Below are 18,242 nucleotides of genomic sequence, written 5' to 3'. Positions count from 1 at the left end.
ACATAATATCAAGGAGAAGATGATGGGCGAGCAAGTAAAGTCTATGCTCTTTGCTGATGACATTGTAGTTTGGGGAGTTAATGAAGAGGAAGTACAGACATAAGTTGATTTATGGAATGAGGAGATAAGAAATTTTGGAATGAAGATTAGTGCTGCGAAAAGCAAGACTTTGATCATGACGAAAGGTAACAGAAAATCCAGGGGAGTGATAAAAGTAGGAAATTAACCTCTTGATGTAGTGAATTTTTTTTAATATTTTGGCAGCATGATGTCAAGATGGAAATTTGGATGGAGAAATTGATTTAAGAATACGGCAGTCTGCAAGTTTCTACCAGTGTGTGAGAGACATTGTATGGAACAAAGATGTGCCAATGAAGTGCAAGAAGGTTTTATTCTCGACCTATTGACTAAGCGGAACCAAAGTAAGATACAAGCAGCAGAAATGAGGTTCTTGAGGAGCATAAAGGGAAAGACGAGACAGAATACGAAATGAGGAAATTAGGAGAAGCGTAGGAGTGTATAACTTCAAGAAGAGATTGATATAGCAAAGCTAAAATGGTCTGGACACATGATGAGAATGCCAGGAGAGAGAATACCAAAGAGAACACTCATGGATATAGAGACTGGAAAGAGGCCTAGGGGACAGCCTAGAATGAGATGGAGCAGCTCTGTTGTGGACTGTATTGCAAATAGAGGAGTCGATAGCAATAAAATACTAGAAGGGGAGTGGTGGAAAGATCGAGTAAGGTGAAGGGCTTTGGTACTCTATCCTACCCAGAGAGAATCTGGAAAAGGGAATGGATGAAGAAGAAGAGATAGGAAGGTAGCAAGAATGATCAATGGTACAAACAGGTGAGGGCAATGGCAGTGGGGTAAGTCAACTCATCAACATGCACTGTACAATTGAATGTTTAAGTGCATGGTATCTTATAAAATGAACCAGTAACATAGCTTACATTAAACAATTCAGACATTAACTTTACCTTTGTCTCTATTTTCAGTTTTGACTTGCTGGTCTGATTGGCAAACATGGTACTGATCGATCCTGCTTCCTTGGATTTACTCGCAACAGTACGTGCGGCTTCCTCTGATGTAGTAGTTTTCTAAAGTAAACAAAAACCAATTCATATATTTCAAGAAGTATAAAAGAGGACTTAGGGCCAACAAGCTTTGCAATCCACAATGTTTGACTGCAAATTTCTCTAGGTATATTGGTTGGACATCTTTACCAGTCACCTGCAAATTAGGTGATAAATGCAGCACCATGCCCCTTTACAGAGTATTTCATAATTATATCAAACTTGGGCTTCTACGACTGTGGAAGAAATGGGGCAATTTCTAGGCCTGATGTTTGTAAGCATGATTAATTCAAACCTCTAGGGTTTGATCTACCCTGACCATTATGGGCTAGTCTAAATTGAATGCGAATGGACAATGGATGCTGTATTCCCTCGACAGTTCTGTGGGACTGGAAACAAGTCAGCTGCCTGTGGCTGTGGAAACAGTAAGCAGACTATTCACCACATCACCTTTTAATTTCATATCAGGTGTTATCAACACAACGGGAAAGACTTTATCAGTGTCACTCCTGAAGCAGTTGAAGAATTTTTAATGTCATCTGTACAGGACTGATAACTAATAAATGTCATTTATGACCAAGTAATTTTTTATTTCACAGACTACGGATTTGCACAACAAGGAATGCTGTAACCAAAGAAAAAATATAAATATACTCACATAATAAGTACTCGCAGAAAAATGCATCAAGGACCAAGTAAGGAAAGGGTACAAGAAAGAAAACATCCCTATCAACTGCTTCGCATTCACTAATGATCTTGTGCTGCTGTCAGACACCACTGAATCAGCTATAATGCATGTTCACATACTGGAAGAGATAGCATTGAAAACCGGCCTGCAGATGTCGTTTGGAAAGACCCATTTTATGACCAACGTTAAAGAAGCCCTGAGATACGTAATGCCAACAAAGGAGAATAAGATAAATAAAGTTGTTAAATTCAAGTACCTTGGTGAGATACTTCAGCCTAATGGGCTCGATAAAGAAGGAAACCGCGAGAGAGTCAGCAAATTGAGCTTGCATTCCATCTTATGAAAAACACACACAACAAGAAAGCAATTTCTATCAGGACTAAACTAAGACAACATCAGACAGTAATCCAACCAGAGTGCCTGTATGCTTCAGAGAGCCTAGGATTAACAACCAGAAAAGACATTGAAGAAATCAAGAAGGAAAGATAGATTTTAAGAAAAATTCTGGGACCAGAAAAATGTGCTGATACATACCGATTACAAAGCAACAAAGAAATATATAAAACATGCAGCAGGATTTCAGACACCATACACAAACGAGGGTCTTTGGACATATTTCAAGAATGCCCGACGACAGAATCACTGTCATTTTTTAACCATTTCAACAAGCCCAATAGGAAAGGCAACTCTTATAACAAATGGTTTGTAAACACCAAGAAGGATCTGCAAGAAATGAACATCATGGATCAAGATATCCATAACAGAACCACTTTCAGAAACAAGATACACACATTTGAGGGGTTCCTAGAACCAGAAATAGCAACAAAGAAGAAACAACATTGGATGGTTGAAAAGAAAGAAACTGTAAGCAAGAAAATGAAGGAATAATGGCATCAAAGAAAACTGAAAACATGAAGATGGATGAACTGTTAAAATTATAATATAAAACATATTACTTAAAAAAAAAAAAAAAAGTTCTGGACATAAAAGGGTTAAATTTAGTAAATATAACACTACTATAAACTATAACTCTCGCTGTACAACCCCTATTTAAAGTAATTTTAATTACTGGAGTCATATACAGAATGATACCAACATTGAAAGGAAACACAATGAGAGATTAGCATGGGAAGAAGGAGAAACAGAAAGAAAACAAAGGTCAAAGACAATCCCCCACAACTTACTCTGCTGTCGTAGAAACAGATAGGCTCTCTCCTCATCAATCACAGTTCTTATACATCCATTTCTTCTCAGAACCTGACTACAGCCGAAACTGGTTAAAACGTCCCTCTCTAGCGTGTTTCCTGGTTATTACGTTATTATTCCGAAGTCCCAGGACGTGTCCTATTAAGTACGTGCTAAAGAAACCTGGACAGCACATTTACGTCATTTTAGCACGTTCATAACTTCCACCATAAGAAATTTAAATTAGCGTTCCCGGCCACGTAGCACGCAGGACGGGCCAGCGACAACTGGTCTGGGTAAGGATTTGGTAGAGAACTTAACTTCACGGCCCCGGAGTGCGGTTGAATGTCGGCCTACAGCTGCAGGGAGCGTCAGTCCCAAGCCAGTTTTATTCTCTTTGTGTCTGACATGTTGGTGCTTAACTTTATGTTTGTGAGGCCTTTTTCAGATGGCGCGGGTTCGACTCACTTCCGCGCTTAACTGCCTAGGCCTAAACTAAGAACTGATTGTTCAAACAGAATCTTTCAGATGACATGGAGGCAGGGAGGAACCGCGTGCGGGAGAAATGTTTGAGTGGGCAGTCTGTAGTGAGCCGCGGTCTTGCGCCCGCAGTTAGGCCTACTTGTTATTGGTCATTAGTTTGTATGCATGTCATCATACAGAGCGGGTCGATTGTGCTCGTGACATCAGTACTGTACTGTACTGACCTGTATCAGAACCTGATAGTGTACGTATAAAGAATAGAAACGGATTTAGACGTTTAAAAAAAAATGTAGGCCCGCTCTCACCCATTTGGCATATTTATTTCTCATTTTCAATTTAAAAGTTATTTGTGTGCATTTTTCTTTTCCTGTGTAATTTATAGCGGTGTTATGGAACCCGATTGAGAACTTAATAACTTTAATGTCGGAAACACCAGGTGTTTGGGGAAAGTGTGGTATCTTTTAGACCTGTTGTTGAGAGAGTATCATAAAAACTGTACCCACCTCCTTCTGAAACGAAATGTGAAAGACACAGCATGTTTGAACTATTTTTATATTTTCTTCAGTGTAGAAGGTAGACGAAGCCGATGATATTCCATATTTATTACCTACACTGAAAAGAGTGTTGAAAAGGATCCGCTGGAAAGCGCGGGGAGTTTTGCACCACTCGAATCGCTGAGTGTGTAAGAGTCAGTGGAAGCGGGTGCACCCGTGCATGCAGACGGGCGCAGTTTAATTCCACACCGCCTAAAAGAGGCCTGAGTGACTTGTGTAACAATATACATAAATTAGGCCTACTGTACTTACGTGTGTAACAACATACGTAAATTAGGCGTACTGTACTTACGTATACAGCTGACATGTTGGGGCTTAATTTTACGTTCGTAAGTGAACAACATAATAAATTAGGCCTTTCATACTTACGCATAGTGGTTTGCAGGTCATTCAGTTATGAAGAAGAAAGCTAGAAAGTTCATGTATATTCAGTCTGTCAATGCTAACGCTGGTGGGATCCTCAACAGCTCTGTCATCAGCTGTAATAAATGGCCTAAGCATCACTGAAGAGGCATACTGGGGAAATGAGGAGTAAGGTAGTTTCCCGTTGCTTTCCTCACCGAGCCAGAGTTGCTATTACATATCCGTCTGCCAAGCCCACTGAAATGCATACACCAACCGACCCTATGAGCAACATTTTCACACCATTCGTAGCAGGGACTGGCTGCATAAGGATTGGCATTACTAGCATCGCTCATACTGCAGTCACTTTCATATTGTCAAAGCCCAGGATAAGACAGAGACAGATCTATGAAAGTAACAAAATTGCTCTAGCCTATACCAGAAGACATAGTGCACTGTAAACACTAGGTCCTGTCAGCAAAGGCATAGAAAGTTTATATATGATGAAAAATTAATAGTTTACTGAGAAAGTGGATGCTAATCCACACATGAAACGTGTGCAAATAGCTCAGATGTTAGACTTTCCCATGACAACTGTAAACTGTAAACATAAGCACGACATGTATAGTTTGTGTTTCTAGGAACATTTTTTCTTGATGTTTTACTGTACTGGTGTTCTTAAAATGTATTTTTTTTTCATCGTAATTATTTTTACGTTCAAATCTAACCTTAAATTTAACAGCAAAATTGCTTTTCATTTTTTAGCACATTCCCTCTTTATGACATTTTTTTCGGTCCCCACAAAAACGTCCTAATCAGTTTTGACTGTAGATTGTTTCTGCTTCCCAGCTTCATCAAGAGGTGGGCTGCAACACTCACTGAGTGGCCATATTGACAAATCTTCAGCTTTGATGTGGGAAATGTAAGACAGGAATAAAGCTGCATGAACACAGGCAAAGGGAAGGGGCAAAAAGATGAATACAAGTGGTGAAAGACTAGCAACAGAGGAGATAAAGAACACAATGAGTCAATGTAAGTATTCCTTTCAATGCTTCTGTGTTTCTATGTACGACCTGATTTTTGATGGTTGTTCCTTTCCATACCTTAGAGAGAATATAGTAGAACCTAGATAATTCAAAATCTTGCCTAATTCAAAGAAGCTCTTGTTCCCGAAAAGATGAGGTATGGTTTTGCATATTATTTAAATTGTTTAATTCAAAATATGGATAATTAATAATTCAAAGAACAATGTCGGTCCCATTACCGAAATTCAGACTTTTAATTCAAAACTGCCCTTACATTAAAAAAAAAAATTAAATTCAAAATTTCACCACGTCATGAAAGAACACATCTTCCAGAATGTGCAGGGGTACTTCCTGCACTTTCACTCACTTTGACGTGTCTACAGTGTGCTTCATATTTGCTAAGTTCAAGTGAAATCATAATTCTTTTGTATTCAGAGTTTTAAGGAACGCCACAATATCATGTAGTAGGCGAAGTGCAGAGAAGCAGAATCCGCAAACACTGGCAATGCAGACAGTTGGCGCAAAAGCGTGGCTTAGCAGAAAGTGCCAGCCGGGAAATCGAACAAGGGTGGGGGTCCATGTACTGTGTTGCAATGCACACGGAAGTGAGACACTTCCTTCCCTCGTCATATGAAAGTTTGATAAGTCACGATGTTTTAAGGGCGTCCGGCACTTTCCGTGCAAGTACAAGGCATCTAAAAATGCAAACAGTACAGTAATCCAAGAGAAAAAAAGCATCTGCACAGGGGAACCAGCATAATTTGTCTTTGAATCATGTTTTTTTTCCTTCGTTGTGTGAGGTTATGTTTGCCAGTGTTTTACCCAAGTGATTATTTGAATAATGTAAATGCACCTTGTTGGATACATTTCCGTAATAGTGTTTTCCAAGGCATTTGAAAGGTTTAAAGTGAGAATAAAGGTGACTGCATGCATTCATGGGTCTTAGAATACTTTGTGTCGAGGCAAGTGTTGGCATTTCTGAATTACGAGAGGAAGTGCAATGGCGGGAAATCGTACAAGGACAGAGTCAATGTACTGTGTTGTAATGCAGATGGAAGCGAGAGACTTTCTCCCCTCATCATACTGAGCCCTTAGTGAAGTGCTCATTTAATTAGTCAGTCATCAATACGAAGATTTTATTTAAGTCTCAGTTATGGCAGGGAACATTTACATTCACCAGCACATGTCGCAATTTCTACAGAAAGCTTGGAGCCCAGGTCTATTTGCTCACCAGGTAAGTTTAGAAAGAGGAATTTCGACATAACGTACACAAAGCAGAACTAGGAAACAATGGAACTCCAATGGCCAGACCAACGGAAAACATTTCGGAGGCCCAGTGAGAGGCTAGAGGAGCTGGAAATATACATTTGAAGTAACCATCATGAGCGCGATGTACTGGACCAATGATATGATAGCGTCAGCGTCATTTTGGCTAGGAATTGGTCTATGCGATACAACAGCGTACGAGAGGAGGAATTAACAAAAGCGTGGGCTAGCTACCCTATTATTCGGCGAGATTGTGTGCAGGTAACATCGAGAGAAGTATTATTTACGCGAGTGCGGGTCAGAACTTATGTTTCTTGATCATGTGGGGACTTGAACTTCGGTTTAAGATGCTCAGTCTGCATTTCATTTATTCAAGATGTTAAACTTTTGAGAATGGCTTTTATTTTTCGATTTCCGGAGTTTCCAGATAGTCATTTAATGTTTAGTAGCTTGCCGGTGTAAACAGATTTCATGAGGATATCAAATTCAGTAACTTCCAGTCCTGCATTTAAATGGGAAATATTAACTGACCTAGTTACGGGGTAGATAAGAGAGGAGTTGTACCGCCTGAATGGAACTGGTTTTTTTCCACGGCCAGTGGAAAGTACCCGGCCATAGTATTCTAGTAACTGGCTGGTTTTATCTTGAGGGATGTTTTAAGAATCACATCCAGGAGCAGCGATGAAGACTACAAGATTACCACTTCAATGCCAGGAGAATGGAGAACTAAGGACTGATCCGGTTCTTTACTGAAAGCACCATTTTCGATATGGCTGGCTAAAATGATGGGGTGCCAGCTGTCCCGATGGCTGGCGGCGATAAATCAATGAAATAGATGAGTACAAAATTTTCAGTGTAATTATGTGAGTGAGAACGTGTTTTAATGTTGCAGAAGGAGATAGGTTAGTTTGATATTTAATTTCAGTACATTTAGCTTTTGTTTGGAGGGACTATGTCCTATTTAAAGTACAGGTTGGGAAGCTTGTTAATGTAAATATGATTGTAACGTAAATGTGGACCGATTGCATAAGGTCGCAGCTTGCTTTCTTACACGTTTATTCAGATTTATTGGCTGAGTGGTTAACATCTTTTTATGAGTCTGTTTCTTATTTTAGCCTCATTTATTTTGATTTGTTTTGCATTGATGTTTGAGACGCAGTGAATGTCTCGAGGCTTAAATGTGAACGTAAATAAGGATTCAATTTAAAGTCAGGAAGGACTAGATTAAAGTATTATTAGTGAGAACATGCCGTCACGTTTTCTGGGATTTCTTGCAAGATGTGTGAATGAGCATGTGTGAGATGGTGGAGTTTGGATCCATAAACTTTGATAGCGTCATCCTCATAACTATTTGAATATCAAGATGAGTGTACATTAGTGTTTGATTCATGAGTTCCTTGAAAGCAGTTTTGTATTCCAAGTTTCAAATATTAGAATCAATTTTTCTGTAAAATATTATTATTATTCATGCGAGTTTCTTATGTTGCAAGGATAAGATATTTCAGTAACTTTCAGATGTTCAAACATGATCGATTGTCTATGTGGCAATTTCTTAGTTTCAGATTATGATATTATAAAAGAGTTGGCCTCTGTATTATTCAGGTTTAACTTTAAGATTCAGTTTCGGCAACTTTAGGACATGTGATTTTGTGTAAGAGGACGCATTCCTTATTTGGAAAGGTCTGCATTTTCTTGTTTGTGCGACTTGCCTCGGGTAGACTGTTGAGCAGCGTGTGTTAAGGGTTGGACCCTATGTGTGTTTGATATTTGCTGCTTTATTTTAGGAGACTGAATCTCCACTTTGAGTCATTCCGCCGTGTGTTGGTGAGGGTGATATGTTTGTCTACTGGGGAGAGTTTTATTTGAGCGGCCAATGCTTCATGATGATTCTATTGGTAAAAAACCATGTCAGTACGGTTGTTGCAGTAGACAAGATTTTTATATCGTGATGTTTAGTTTAGATTTTTTAAAATATAACTGCGCTGAGGAATATTTTTGTGTCATGTACAGTAAAACCTCATTAATTCGAAGTCGTTGGGACTCAAAACTCGGACTTCGAATTACGTGATTTCGACTTAACCGCCAATTCGCAATTCAGAAGTACCAACCCTTGCTGCGTTACAAAATATTCTAAGGCCCGTTACTGCATGCAGTTAACCTTGCTTCACAGTTTATGCCTTTCGAATGCCATGAAAAAAAGAACTATTTCCAAAATGTATCCAAGAAGGTGCATTTACAGTATTCAAATAATCCACTCGGATATCTCACTGGTAAACATAACCTCACGCAACGAAAGAAAGAAAAAAAAGCACGATTCGAAGACAAGGAGAAATCTATGCTGGCTCCCATGTGCAAGTGCTTTATTAATTGGATTACTATACTGTATGCATTTTAGATGCCTTGTATTTACACAGAAAGTACCTGATACCCTTAAAATTGAACTTTCCTATGACTCTATCCTTGTACGATTTCCCGCCATGGCACTTCTCTCGTACTTCAGAAATGTAAACACTTGCCGCGTCACAAAGTATTCTAAGACCCATTAATACATGCCATGGAAAAAACTATTTCCGAAATGTACCGTATCCAACAAAGTGCATTTACAATGTTCAAATAATGCACTTCGATGAATCACTGACAAACATAACCTCACGCAACGAAAGAAAAAAAAAATAGCACAATTCAAAGACGAGGATAAATTATTCCGGTTCCCCTGTGCAAATGCATTATTTTTTGTATTTCTGTACTGTTTGCATTTTTAGATGCTTTGTACTGGCATGGAAAGTGCCCGACGCCCTTAAAACATTGTAGCTTATCGAACTTTCCTATGACGAGGGGATAAAGTATTTCGCTTTCATGTGCATTGCAACGCACTACTATGACCCCCATCCCTCACCCTTGTACGATTTCCCGGCTGGCAATTTCTCCTTGAAAACCATAAGACCGTTTGCGCTCGCATAAAAATAAAGCAATGCAGTTTCACCGGCAATGACAATATTGTTTGGTGCCTACGAATTTATTATATGAGCCACGTTTTTTCGTCAACTGTCGGCATCGCCAGTGTTCGCGGATTCTGTTTTCCCGCACACTGCCTGTTGTGTGATATTACGGCGTTCCTTAAAAGGTTGAATACAAAAGAATTCCGATTTCATTCAACTTAGCAATCATGAAGCGCACTGTAGACCCACCGAAGTGAGTGTAAGTGCGGAAAGCTACCCCTCCACGTTCCGGAACGTGCGTTCTATTTTGACGCGGAACGGATAAATTTCGAGTTGAAATTACTCTAACATACTATTGTTTTTAAATGTAAAGGAAGTTTCGAATTAAAAGTCTGAATTTCGGTAATGGGGCCGACATTGTACTTCGAATTACGAATTATCCGTATTTCGAATTAAACAATTGAAATAACATGCAAAACTACATCTCATATTTCCGGGAACGAGAGCTTCTTCGAATTAGGCGGGATTTTGAATTAACCGATTTCGAATTATCGAGGTTCTACTGTAATCTATTTCAGGAACCAACGTTGATTATGTGTTGAAAGTTAAAGCCTACTTTGTTATTTTCATGAATTTGTGTCGTAATTTATTTCAGGAATCCACGTTGATTTGTGCGTGTTGTTATAAAATCCACCAGTTGATTGATTTTGTGTCATGTAATTTATTTCAGGCACCTACGTTGACTGCTCGCCTCCGTAGCGTTAACAGTTAGTGTTATTAGCTGCCATCCTCGGAGGCCCGGGTTCGATTCCCAGTACTGCGAGAAATTTAAGATTGGCAGGAGGGCTGGTATGTGGCTGAAATGGTACATGCAGCTCACCTCCATTGGGGGTGTGCCTAAAAAGAGCTGCACCACCTCGGGATGAGGACACGAATTTACTTACTTACCCCTACATTGAATAGGATGTGTTGGTTAAAGTGTAAAATTATGTTTCCATATTTTTTCCATCGATGCTTTGAGTGAATGAGAGTTGCATGAATGCTGCATGCTTTCTTGGTGAGCCCTGGAAAATATGACATCATGTTTTTGTGTCTTTGATTGTGTATATTTGCCATTTATGTGATTTTGTAGTGTGTGGGTCCGATCCACTGTATTTTGTTGCGATCACGAGATTGCTCATGATTCAGGGTGTATATATTTGTGCGTAGGATCTTTAACTACTCAGCGTGTTTATATTGTACAGTTAGATTAGTTTTTCGTCTTCCCTTTGCGCATTAAATCACGTCTTTTCATAAGGTTAGGGTCCCCTACTGCAATGTCAAGTGTGCAGGAAAGGATAATGTACTTATCTACTGTTCAAAGCGTTGACAAAAAGTAAAGCTAGGAACGCAGTGCGAGCACACAAGCTCAAGGTGTAAAATTAATGAAACTCCAAGATTTGATTTGATATGTTAAGTGTGTGTGTTGGCATACATTGTATATTTGAAATATATTTCTTGATTCTCAAGATGGACTTTATCAAGCTGGAAGAAAAATTCTGAGTCATGTAAAAATTTAGAGCATTTGACACTTTTTGCTATTTTTCATATTTTTCTTGTTTATTTTAATAAACAGATTTTTCCTCCAAAACTGACATCATGCTTCACCTTACTTTATTTATAGCTTTTAGTTGACCTCACCGTGTCCATGCTAGTTATATGCACCTGGATAAAATACTGACAAACACAACCTCATGAAACGAAAGGAAAAACACAAGATTCAAAGACGAGGACACATTAGGCTGGCTCCCCTGTGCAAATGCTTTATTTTCTTGGATAACTGTACTGTTTGCATTTTTTAGATGTCTTGTACTTGCATGGAAAGTGCCCGACGCCCTTAAAACATCCTGGCCTATCGAACTTTGCTATGACGAAGGGAAGAAGCCAGTTGCTTCCGTGTGCAGTGCAACACAGTACAATGACCTCTACCCTTGTATGATTTCCCAGCTGGCATTTCTCTCCTTTAAAACCGTAAGACTGTTTGGGCTTGGCATAAAAAAAAAAAAAAAACGCAGTTTCATTGGCATTAACAATAGGTGCGTACGAACTGATTATGAGTCTCGCTTTTCCGCCAACTGTCGGCATTGCCAATGTTTGCGGATTATGCTTCTCTGCACTGTCTGCTATGTGATATTGCGGCGTTCCTTAAATCGTTGAATACAAAAGAATTACGATTTTACTCGAACTTAGCAATTACAAAGCACACTGCATACACACCGAAGCGAGTGAAAGTGCGGAATGCTACTCCTGCACACGCCAGAAGACGCATCATGACGCGGATAAATTTTGAATGTAAATTACTCTGTAAAATACTATTGTTTTAAAATGTAAAGGCAGTTTTGAATAAAAAGTCAATTTTAGTAATGGGAGCGACATTGTTCTTTGAATTACGAATAACCCGTATTTTCAAATTAAACAATTTAAATAACACGCAAAACCATACCTCATGTTTCCGGAAACGAGAGCTTCTTCGAATTAGGTGGGATTTTGAATTAATCGATTTCGAATTATTGAGGTTCTACTGTATTACTCTCCTGTTTTTCTCTAAATAAAATTCTGAGAAGAATCACTAAAGTATCATTAAAAGGGACACAATGAGATCTTACCTTTTGGACTGAACTATCTGTCTTCTTAGGTTTGCTACTCTGGGCTGAAAACATTGATGCTATCGTTCCAGATGGCTTAGTTTTCTTATTATTTGAAGTGGATTCCACAGGATCTGCACTCTTGAAAATCAAATAAAAAGGATCAATAAATTTTATTCAGTTAATTCCTTATATTTTGCATTTACAGTTCCAGACCTACTGGTCCCATGAAATTGGATTATCTGCTAGATTTGTGAGGCATTAATTTTTTGTACGAATGTTACAAAATAAACTGGGTGAAATAAAAATTCTACATTACGTAAAGAAAATAAGTAATATTCATACTAGTGATGGGTCGTTCATGAACGAACTGACTCTTTTGAACGACTCATTGGAGAGAGCTAGCTCTCTCAATGAGAGTCGACTCTTGTAAGAGCTAGCTCCCTCCTTGCTCCTTGAGAGCTAGCACGAGCCGACTCTTTTATCAACAGCTAGTCGTTCAATTACGAGTCGGCTCTTGCATGAGCTAGCTCCCTCCTTGCTCCCTGAGAGCTAGCACGAGCCGACTCTTTTATCAGCAGCGACTCCAAGAAAGAGCTAGCTCGTCACATCGACTCTCGTTCATTTCTAGCCAATGCCATGCCTCAGATAATCACGTGACGTACTGAAGCCGCTTTCTTTTTTATAGGCTGCCCAGTCTAGCCTCTTCCCGCATTCAGTCAGTGCTCTGAGTGCAGTGGTTCTGGTCTGTTTGTTAGGTACGTTTTTGTGCCATAGTTCTGGCAACTTGCAACGTAACGAAACAATGAAATGAAATAAACAACATGTTATTGAGCAATACTTACCTGTTCACTTCCTGTATGCACTCATAATCTATGAAGGATGTAGGGCCTAGTATAGATCCAGTAGGTTAGGAGCAAATAAACGACACGAAGTTCGGGTTAACTAACCTCAACTAAGCACGAACAAACAGTCGCTATCCAGAATACTGAATATACCACTCGACAAGTGGAAACGGCGTAGTTTTATTAGTTTTATTCTGTCTGAAATAATTAAGAAATACGCTGACAAATCCTCATCTGTTTCTTAAATGAGTTCGTAGTTATGAATTAATTGCCAAAATCTTTCGGTTTTACGGTACAGTGGATAAAATAATATACCGTAGTTTTAAATCGAATTAAGGCAAATAGAAAATAACACTAGTTTTGGCTTTAAAATATAGGCTAAATAACTCATACCAACGTGTATACCGCAGTACATTTTCAAATAATTATTTATTGACGTGTAAGAAGTCCGACTCCTTAGCTGGATGGTCAGCATTGAGACCCTCGCTGCAGAGGGTCCCGGATTCGATTCTCGGCCAAGTCGGGAATGTAATTCTTCTGGCTCGGGAACTGGGTGTTTGTGTTTGTCCCAACACTTTCCTCTTCATATTCAGACAACACACCACAATACCAACCACCATAGAAACACGCAATATTGATTACATCCCCCCGCATAAGGTTAGCGTCAGGAAGGACATCCGGTCATAAAACAGGGCCAGCCGGGCTGAGTGACTCAAACGGTTGAGGCGCTGGCCTACTGACACCAACTTGGCAGGTTCGATCCTGGCTCAGTCCGGTGGTATTTGAAGGTGCTCCAATACGTCAGCCTTGTGTCGGTAGATTTACTGTCACGTAAAAGAACCCCTGCGGGGCTAAATTCTGGCACCTCGGCGTCTCCGAAAACCGTAAATGTAGTTGGTGGGACGTAAAGCCAGTAACATTATTACTTATTAAAAAACAGGGCCAAATCCACATTTGCGGAACAGTTCGCACCCGCGAACCCACAAGTGTGGGAAAAGTGGTCGAAGCGGAAGAAGAAGAAGAAGAAGAAGTAAGTTTAGATAGTGTAAGGAATGCCAATATATCGAACATATACGAGTCATACGGTTTAATCGTTCTTGAAAAAAAAAAAAAAAAATAGAAGAGAGTGTGACCATACTGTACACGAAAAATAGGCAAAATGCTATGCGTACTGTAGTATACTTGATTATATGTACATTTGTGCTGATAGTAGTTTCCATTATTTTCGTTAAAGATCGCGTTTAATTAGTTATGTTTCCTACGCTGCATGAATGAATGAAAGAATCTGTTGTCCCAACGCGGAGTGTTTTAAGTGAGAAACTTTCTGCAGCTCCAGTCGAAAGAGGATATTCTGATGACATCTTTTGAGTGAAATGTAAACTACGTGCACAGGAATATTCTTCTTATGCTTATCTGGATTGCCGGGGTCGAACGGAAGTATTGCCAATATCTCGAACATACGTCCCGTACGGTGCATTCAATCTTGAAAGACATCATTTTAAGGAGAATGGAACTTAGGCAAAGTAATATTAGATGTTATCAATCAACACTGTATATTTGCGACACGTTTCTCCGTTACTGTGTATAAAACTTTATCATTGGATTAATTGCGAATGTTGGCAGCGATGTACATTTGTTTTATTCCAAGAGTAGCGTACCAAACTGTACATTGTGTTGCCATCTGTTGTGTAAAAGGTGAACTATCTCGCACCATCTCGCTCCTTCAAATAAAAACGGGAGTCATGATTAATCTAGAAGATGTAAAATCACGCTATTTTGGGCGTTTCTGAATAAAAAACTCATGGCTTAGTGTATACTATAGTAACTTACATCCCATTACATTCTTAAACAATTATTTATTAACGTGTAAGTATTGCCAATATCATGAACATACGTCTCGTCACGGTGCATTCAGTCTTGAAAAGCATCATTTTAAGAAGAAAGGAACATGGGCAAAGAAATATTAGATGTTATCCATTAATACTGCATATTTGTTAATCATTTCTTCGTTACTGTATATAAAGCTTTATAGTTAGATTATTTGCCAATGTTGCCAGGAGTGCATTTGTTTATTTGTTTTATTTCAAGAGAAGCTTTCTGAACTAGACGTTGTGCTGCCATCTGTTGTGGAAAATATAAACTATTTGCGCTATATCGTTCGTTCCCGGAAGTCATACAGAGCGACCGGAAGTCATGAAGAGCGACCGGAAGTCATAAAGAGCCGTCTGCCCTAAACCGGATGAACGAATGAACGAACGAACCTGGAGCGGAGAGCGGCCTCTGACTTCCTGGCTCGCTCCTACCTTTCCGCTCCCAAGAGTCGACTCTTTTGAACGACTCTCAGTTAGGAGCGGGAGCGAATGAGCTAGCTCCCTCAAAAGAGCTAGTTCGACCCATCACTAATTCATACAACTCTATGAAGTATAACTATTACTGTATTTCAAATTTTCATAACAATGGTACATGAATTTTGAATTATGATACAAAATGCAAACAATTTCAAGAAATAATTTATAAACAAGTTCAGAAAAATAGGATGTATACACTTTCATTATTAGGCTTCATCATCATCATCATGAATTCCTTAGAGCGAGCCAGGCTGGATGTTTTAGAACAATGTGCCACCATTTGCTACAGTCTTAGTCTGCTTCTTCTCTCTCTATTGCATCCCATGTTTCTCCCCTCTTCTCTAGGTCTTCTCTTAACCAATCTAATCACCCTTTTCTAGGGCATCCAATCGGGCTTCGTTCTGAAACGATCTTTTCAAAATACTACCCTGGAGTTCGAGTCGCCTGCATTTGCTTAACGAGTTCTAGCCACTTCAACTATGCAATACTCAGCCTTTCTTCCATGGTCAGGCTGACCTGCTGGTCTCTTCGTATCTGATCATTCCTATTTCTGTCTTCCTTGTTTTCTGTACAGCTGACCTAAGGAACTTCATTTCACAAGCTTGCAATTGACTTACTTCTACTTTACTGTATGTGTGGCACAACTCTCCAGACTATATGTCATGATGGGCAGGAGATAAGTCTTAAACATGGTCTGTTTAGCAGTCTGAAGAACTCCTTTGTCCCATGCTATGTTCTGAATTTGATTGAAGAAGTTGGATCCTTTTTGCACCCTGTTCAACACTATGTTCTAGGCACTTCTATCATTTGATATTGTACTCCTCACATGTTTACGGGTATTCGCACATTCAATCTTCTCTCCCTCGAGGGTGAGGTTACAAGGTGTATTTATACTGCTAACATTCATTACCACTGTTTTGCTCTTGTTCACAGTTAACTTTGTTCCAAAGATACAATCTCCTCTGAACGTTCCTCTCAGTTTCTTCCCAAATGGCAACATCATCAGCAAAAACAAACACATTAAGATCTTCTTTAGCTATTCTTGAGAACTCCATGAACGAAATGGAGAGCAATGGGAAAAGAGAATTCCCTTGTTTTAAACCACTGAGATCTTCCATCTCCTACTTGCACACTACCTTCACACCCATCATACAACACTGAACTTTTTAAATTAGTGGTTCTGGGATGTTATGTTTTCTCTAAACATTCCCATATTTTTTCTCTCTCTACCCTGTCATAAGTTTTTTCCAAATCCAAAAACACTATTATCAAGTCCTTCCCCTTTTCTCAAAACTTTTCCAAGAACTATCTGAGTGATAAAATTAGGTCTGTGGTTCCTCTATTTCTTCTAAATCCATGTTGTTCCTCTTCAAATTGGTCTTCTATTATTTATCTCAATTTCTTTTCTATAATCTTCATTATCTTAAGGCAATGTGACAAAATGGTGATGTCTCTGTAATTGGTGCACTTCCTTCTATGTTTAAAAAAAAAAAAAGTATTATAATTCTTTTTTTCCAGTCATCTGGCAACTTGTTCTCTTTCCATATAACTCCCAGTGTATGATGTAGCCACTGTAATCCAGGGATTCCAGCTGCCTTAATCATGTCTGCTGTTAGTTCATCTGCTCCCGCTGATTTTTCACATTCCATTTTCTTCAGGTCATTTTCTGTCTCTTTCCAAGTAACTAGAGATTGTTCCCCCTGTAATTAATTAGTAACTTTGGTAACCAGTTCTTGTTCACACTCCCCATTCAATAATTTTTCAAAATAACTCTTCATCTCTTCTTTGATAATGATCCTGTCCCCTGTTTCAACAGTTTTAATTTCTTCCCTATGTGATTTTTTACTTATCAACCTGCATACCATTTTCTTATTTCCTTTACTATCTTCCTCAATTCTTTGGGTGAACAGTTCTCAGCTCTTCCCCTTTTCTTCCCGCACTACTCTTGTTGCCTGGAGTTTCTTATTCCTGTTCCAGTCTTGCTATTTTTTTTATCGACCTTTGGTACAAATCCCTAAGCCTGATTATGTTTTCCAACATCTTTGTTTTTCTTTGCCTTGTTTCTTTTTTTAACTGTATGTCTACTATTCCAGCAACTTGTTTCTTTTTCCTTGACTTTACCTTTCATTTTACTACATACCTCTATAGCAGAATTAACTATTGTTCCAAATGCATTCCACTCTTGATCAACACTACGTCTCATTTTTCAGCAATTTGTTGCTATAAAATTTTGAAAATCCTTCTTGATTTCTTCATTTTTCAGTTTCCATTCTTTAATCCTTGGCAATCCTTTTACTGCAGGTGTAGCTTTAACTACGCAATTTCTATCCACAACTAGAAGTCTGTGGTCGCTATCCAAGCTTTCATTTGGGATAACTTTTGTATCCATCACTTTTTCTCCAATTAACTTATCAGTTAAAACATAATCAATAACTGTCTTTGATTTTCCATCCCAGCCATGTCTAGTAATCGGCTATTCTATTTTTTTGAAGAAATGATTAAAAGATTCTCTCTTACACACAAATTTAGAATATGTTCTCCCTCGTACCCAGATCTATAAGCATTCAGATCCCCTATTATCATAGCATTGTCTTCTTATATTTGATCCTACAAATCATCCAGGAACTCTGTTTTTTCACCATCACTGCATCCTTGCTGAGGGGCATACACTTGGACTATTGTAAAACCATTTTTCCCTAAGTTTACTCTGGCTTTCATTATTCTATCAATTTGTTCTTTTTATTTACAATCTGCTGTACGCACCGATACAGATAGGTCTTATGGCGACAACGGGATAGGAAAGGCCTAGGAGTGGGAAGGATGTGGCCATGGTGTTAATTAACATACAGGCCCAGCATTTGCCT

At 38.9% G+C, this 18,242-nt stretch overlaps 1 protein-coding gene across 2 annotated transcripts in view; it reads right to left on the bottom strand.

Moving 5' to 3' along the window:
• Window positions 1-18,242, bottom strand: part of LOC136879006 (DNA polymerase delta subunit 3) — a 90,010-nt gene that overhangs the window by 30,938 nt on the left and 40,830 nt on the right. For both annotated transcript variants that reach the window (XM_067152692.2, XM_067152691.2), the window contains exons 6-7: window positions 12,207-12,326; window positions 984-1,103 (exon numbers count right to left, since the gene is read on the bottom strand). In XM_067152692.2, coding sequence (XP_067008793.2) covers window positions 984-1,103; window positions 12,207-12,326 — 240 coding nt within the window. The remainder of the gene's footprint in view (window positions 1-983; window positions 1,104-12,206; window positions 12,327-18,242) is intronic.

This window comes from Anabrus simplex, chromosome 8 (assembly GCF_040414725.1).
Source record: "Anabrus simplex isolate iqAnaSimp1 chromosome 8, ASM4041472v1, whole genome shotgun sequence".
Classification (NCBI taxonomy): Eukaryota; Metazoa; Arthropoda; class Insecta; order Orthoptera; family Tettigoniidae; genus Anabrus; species Anabrus simplex.
This window is presented reverse-complemented; position numbering and strand designations above follow the sequence as displayed.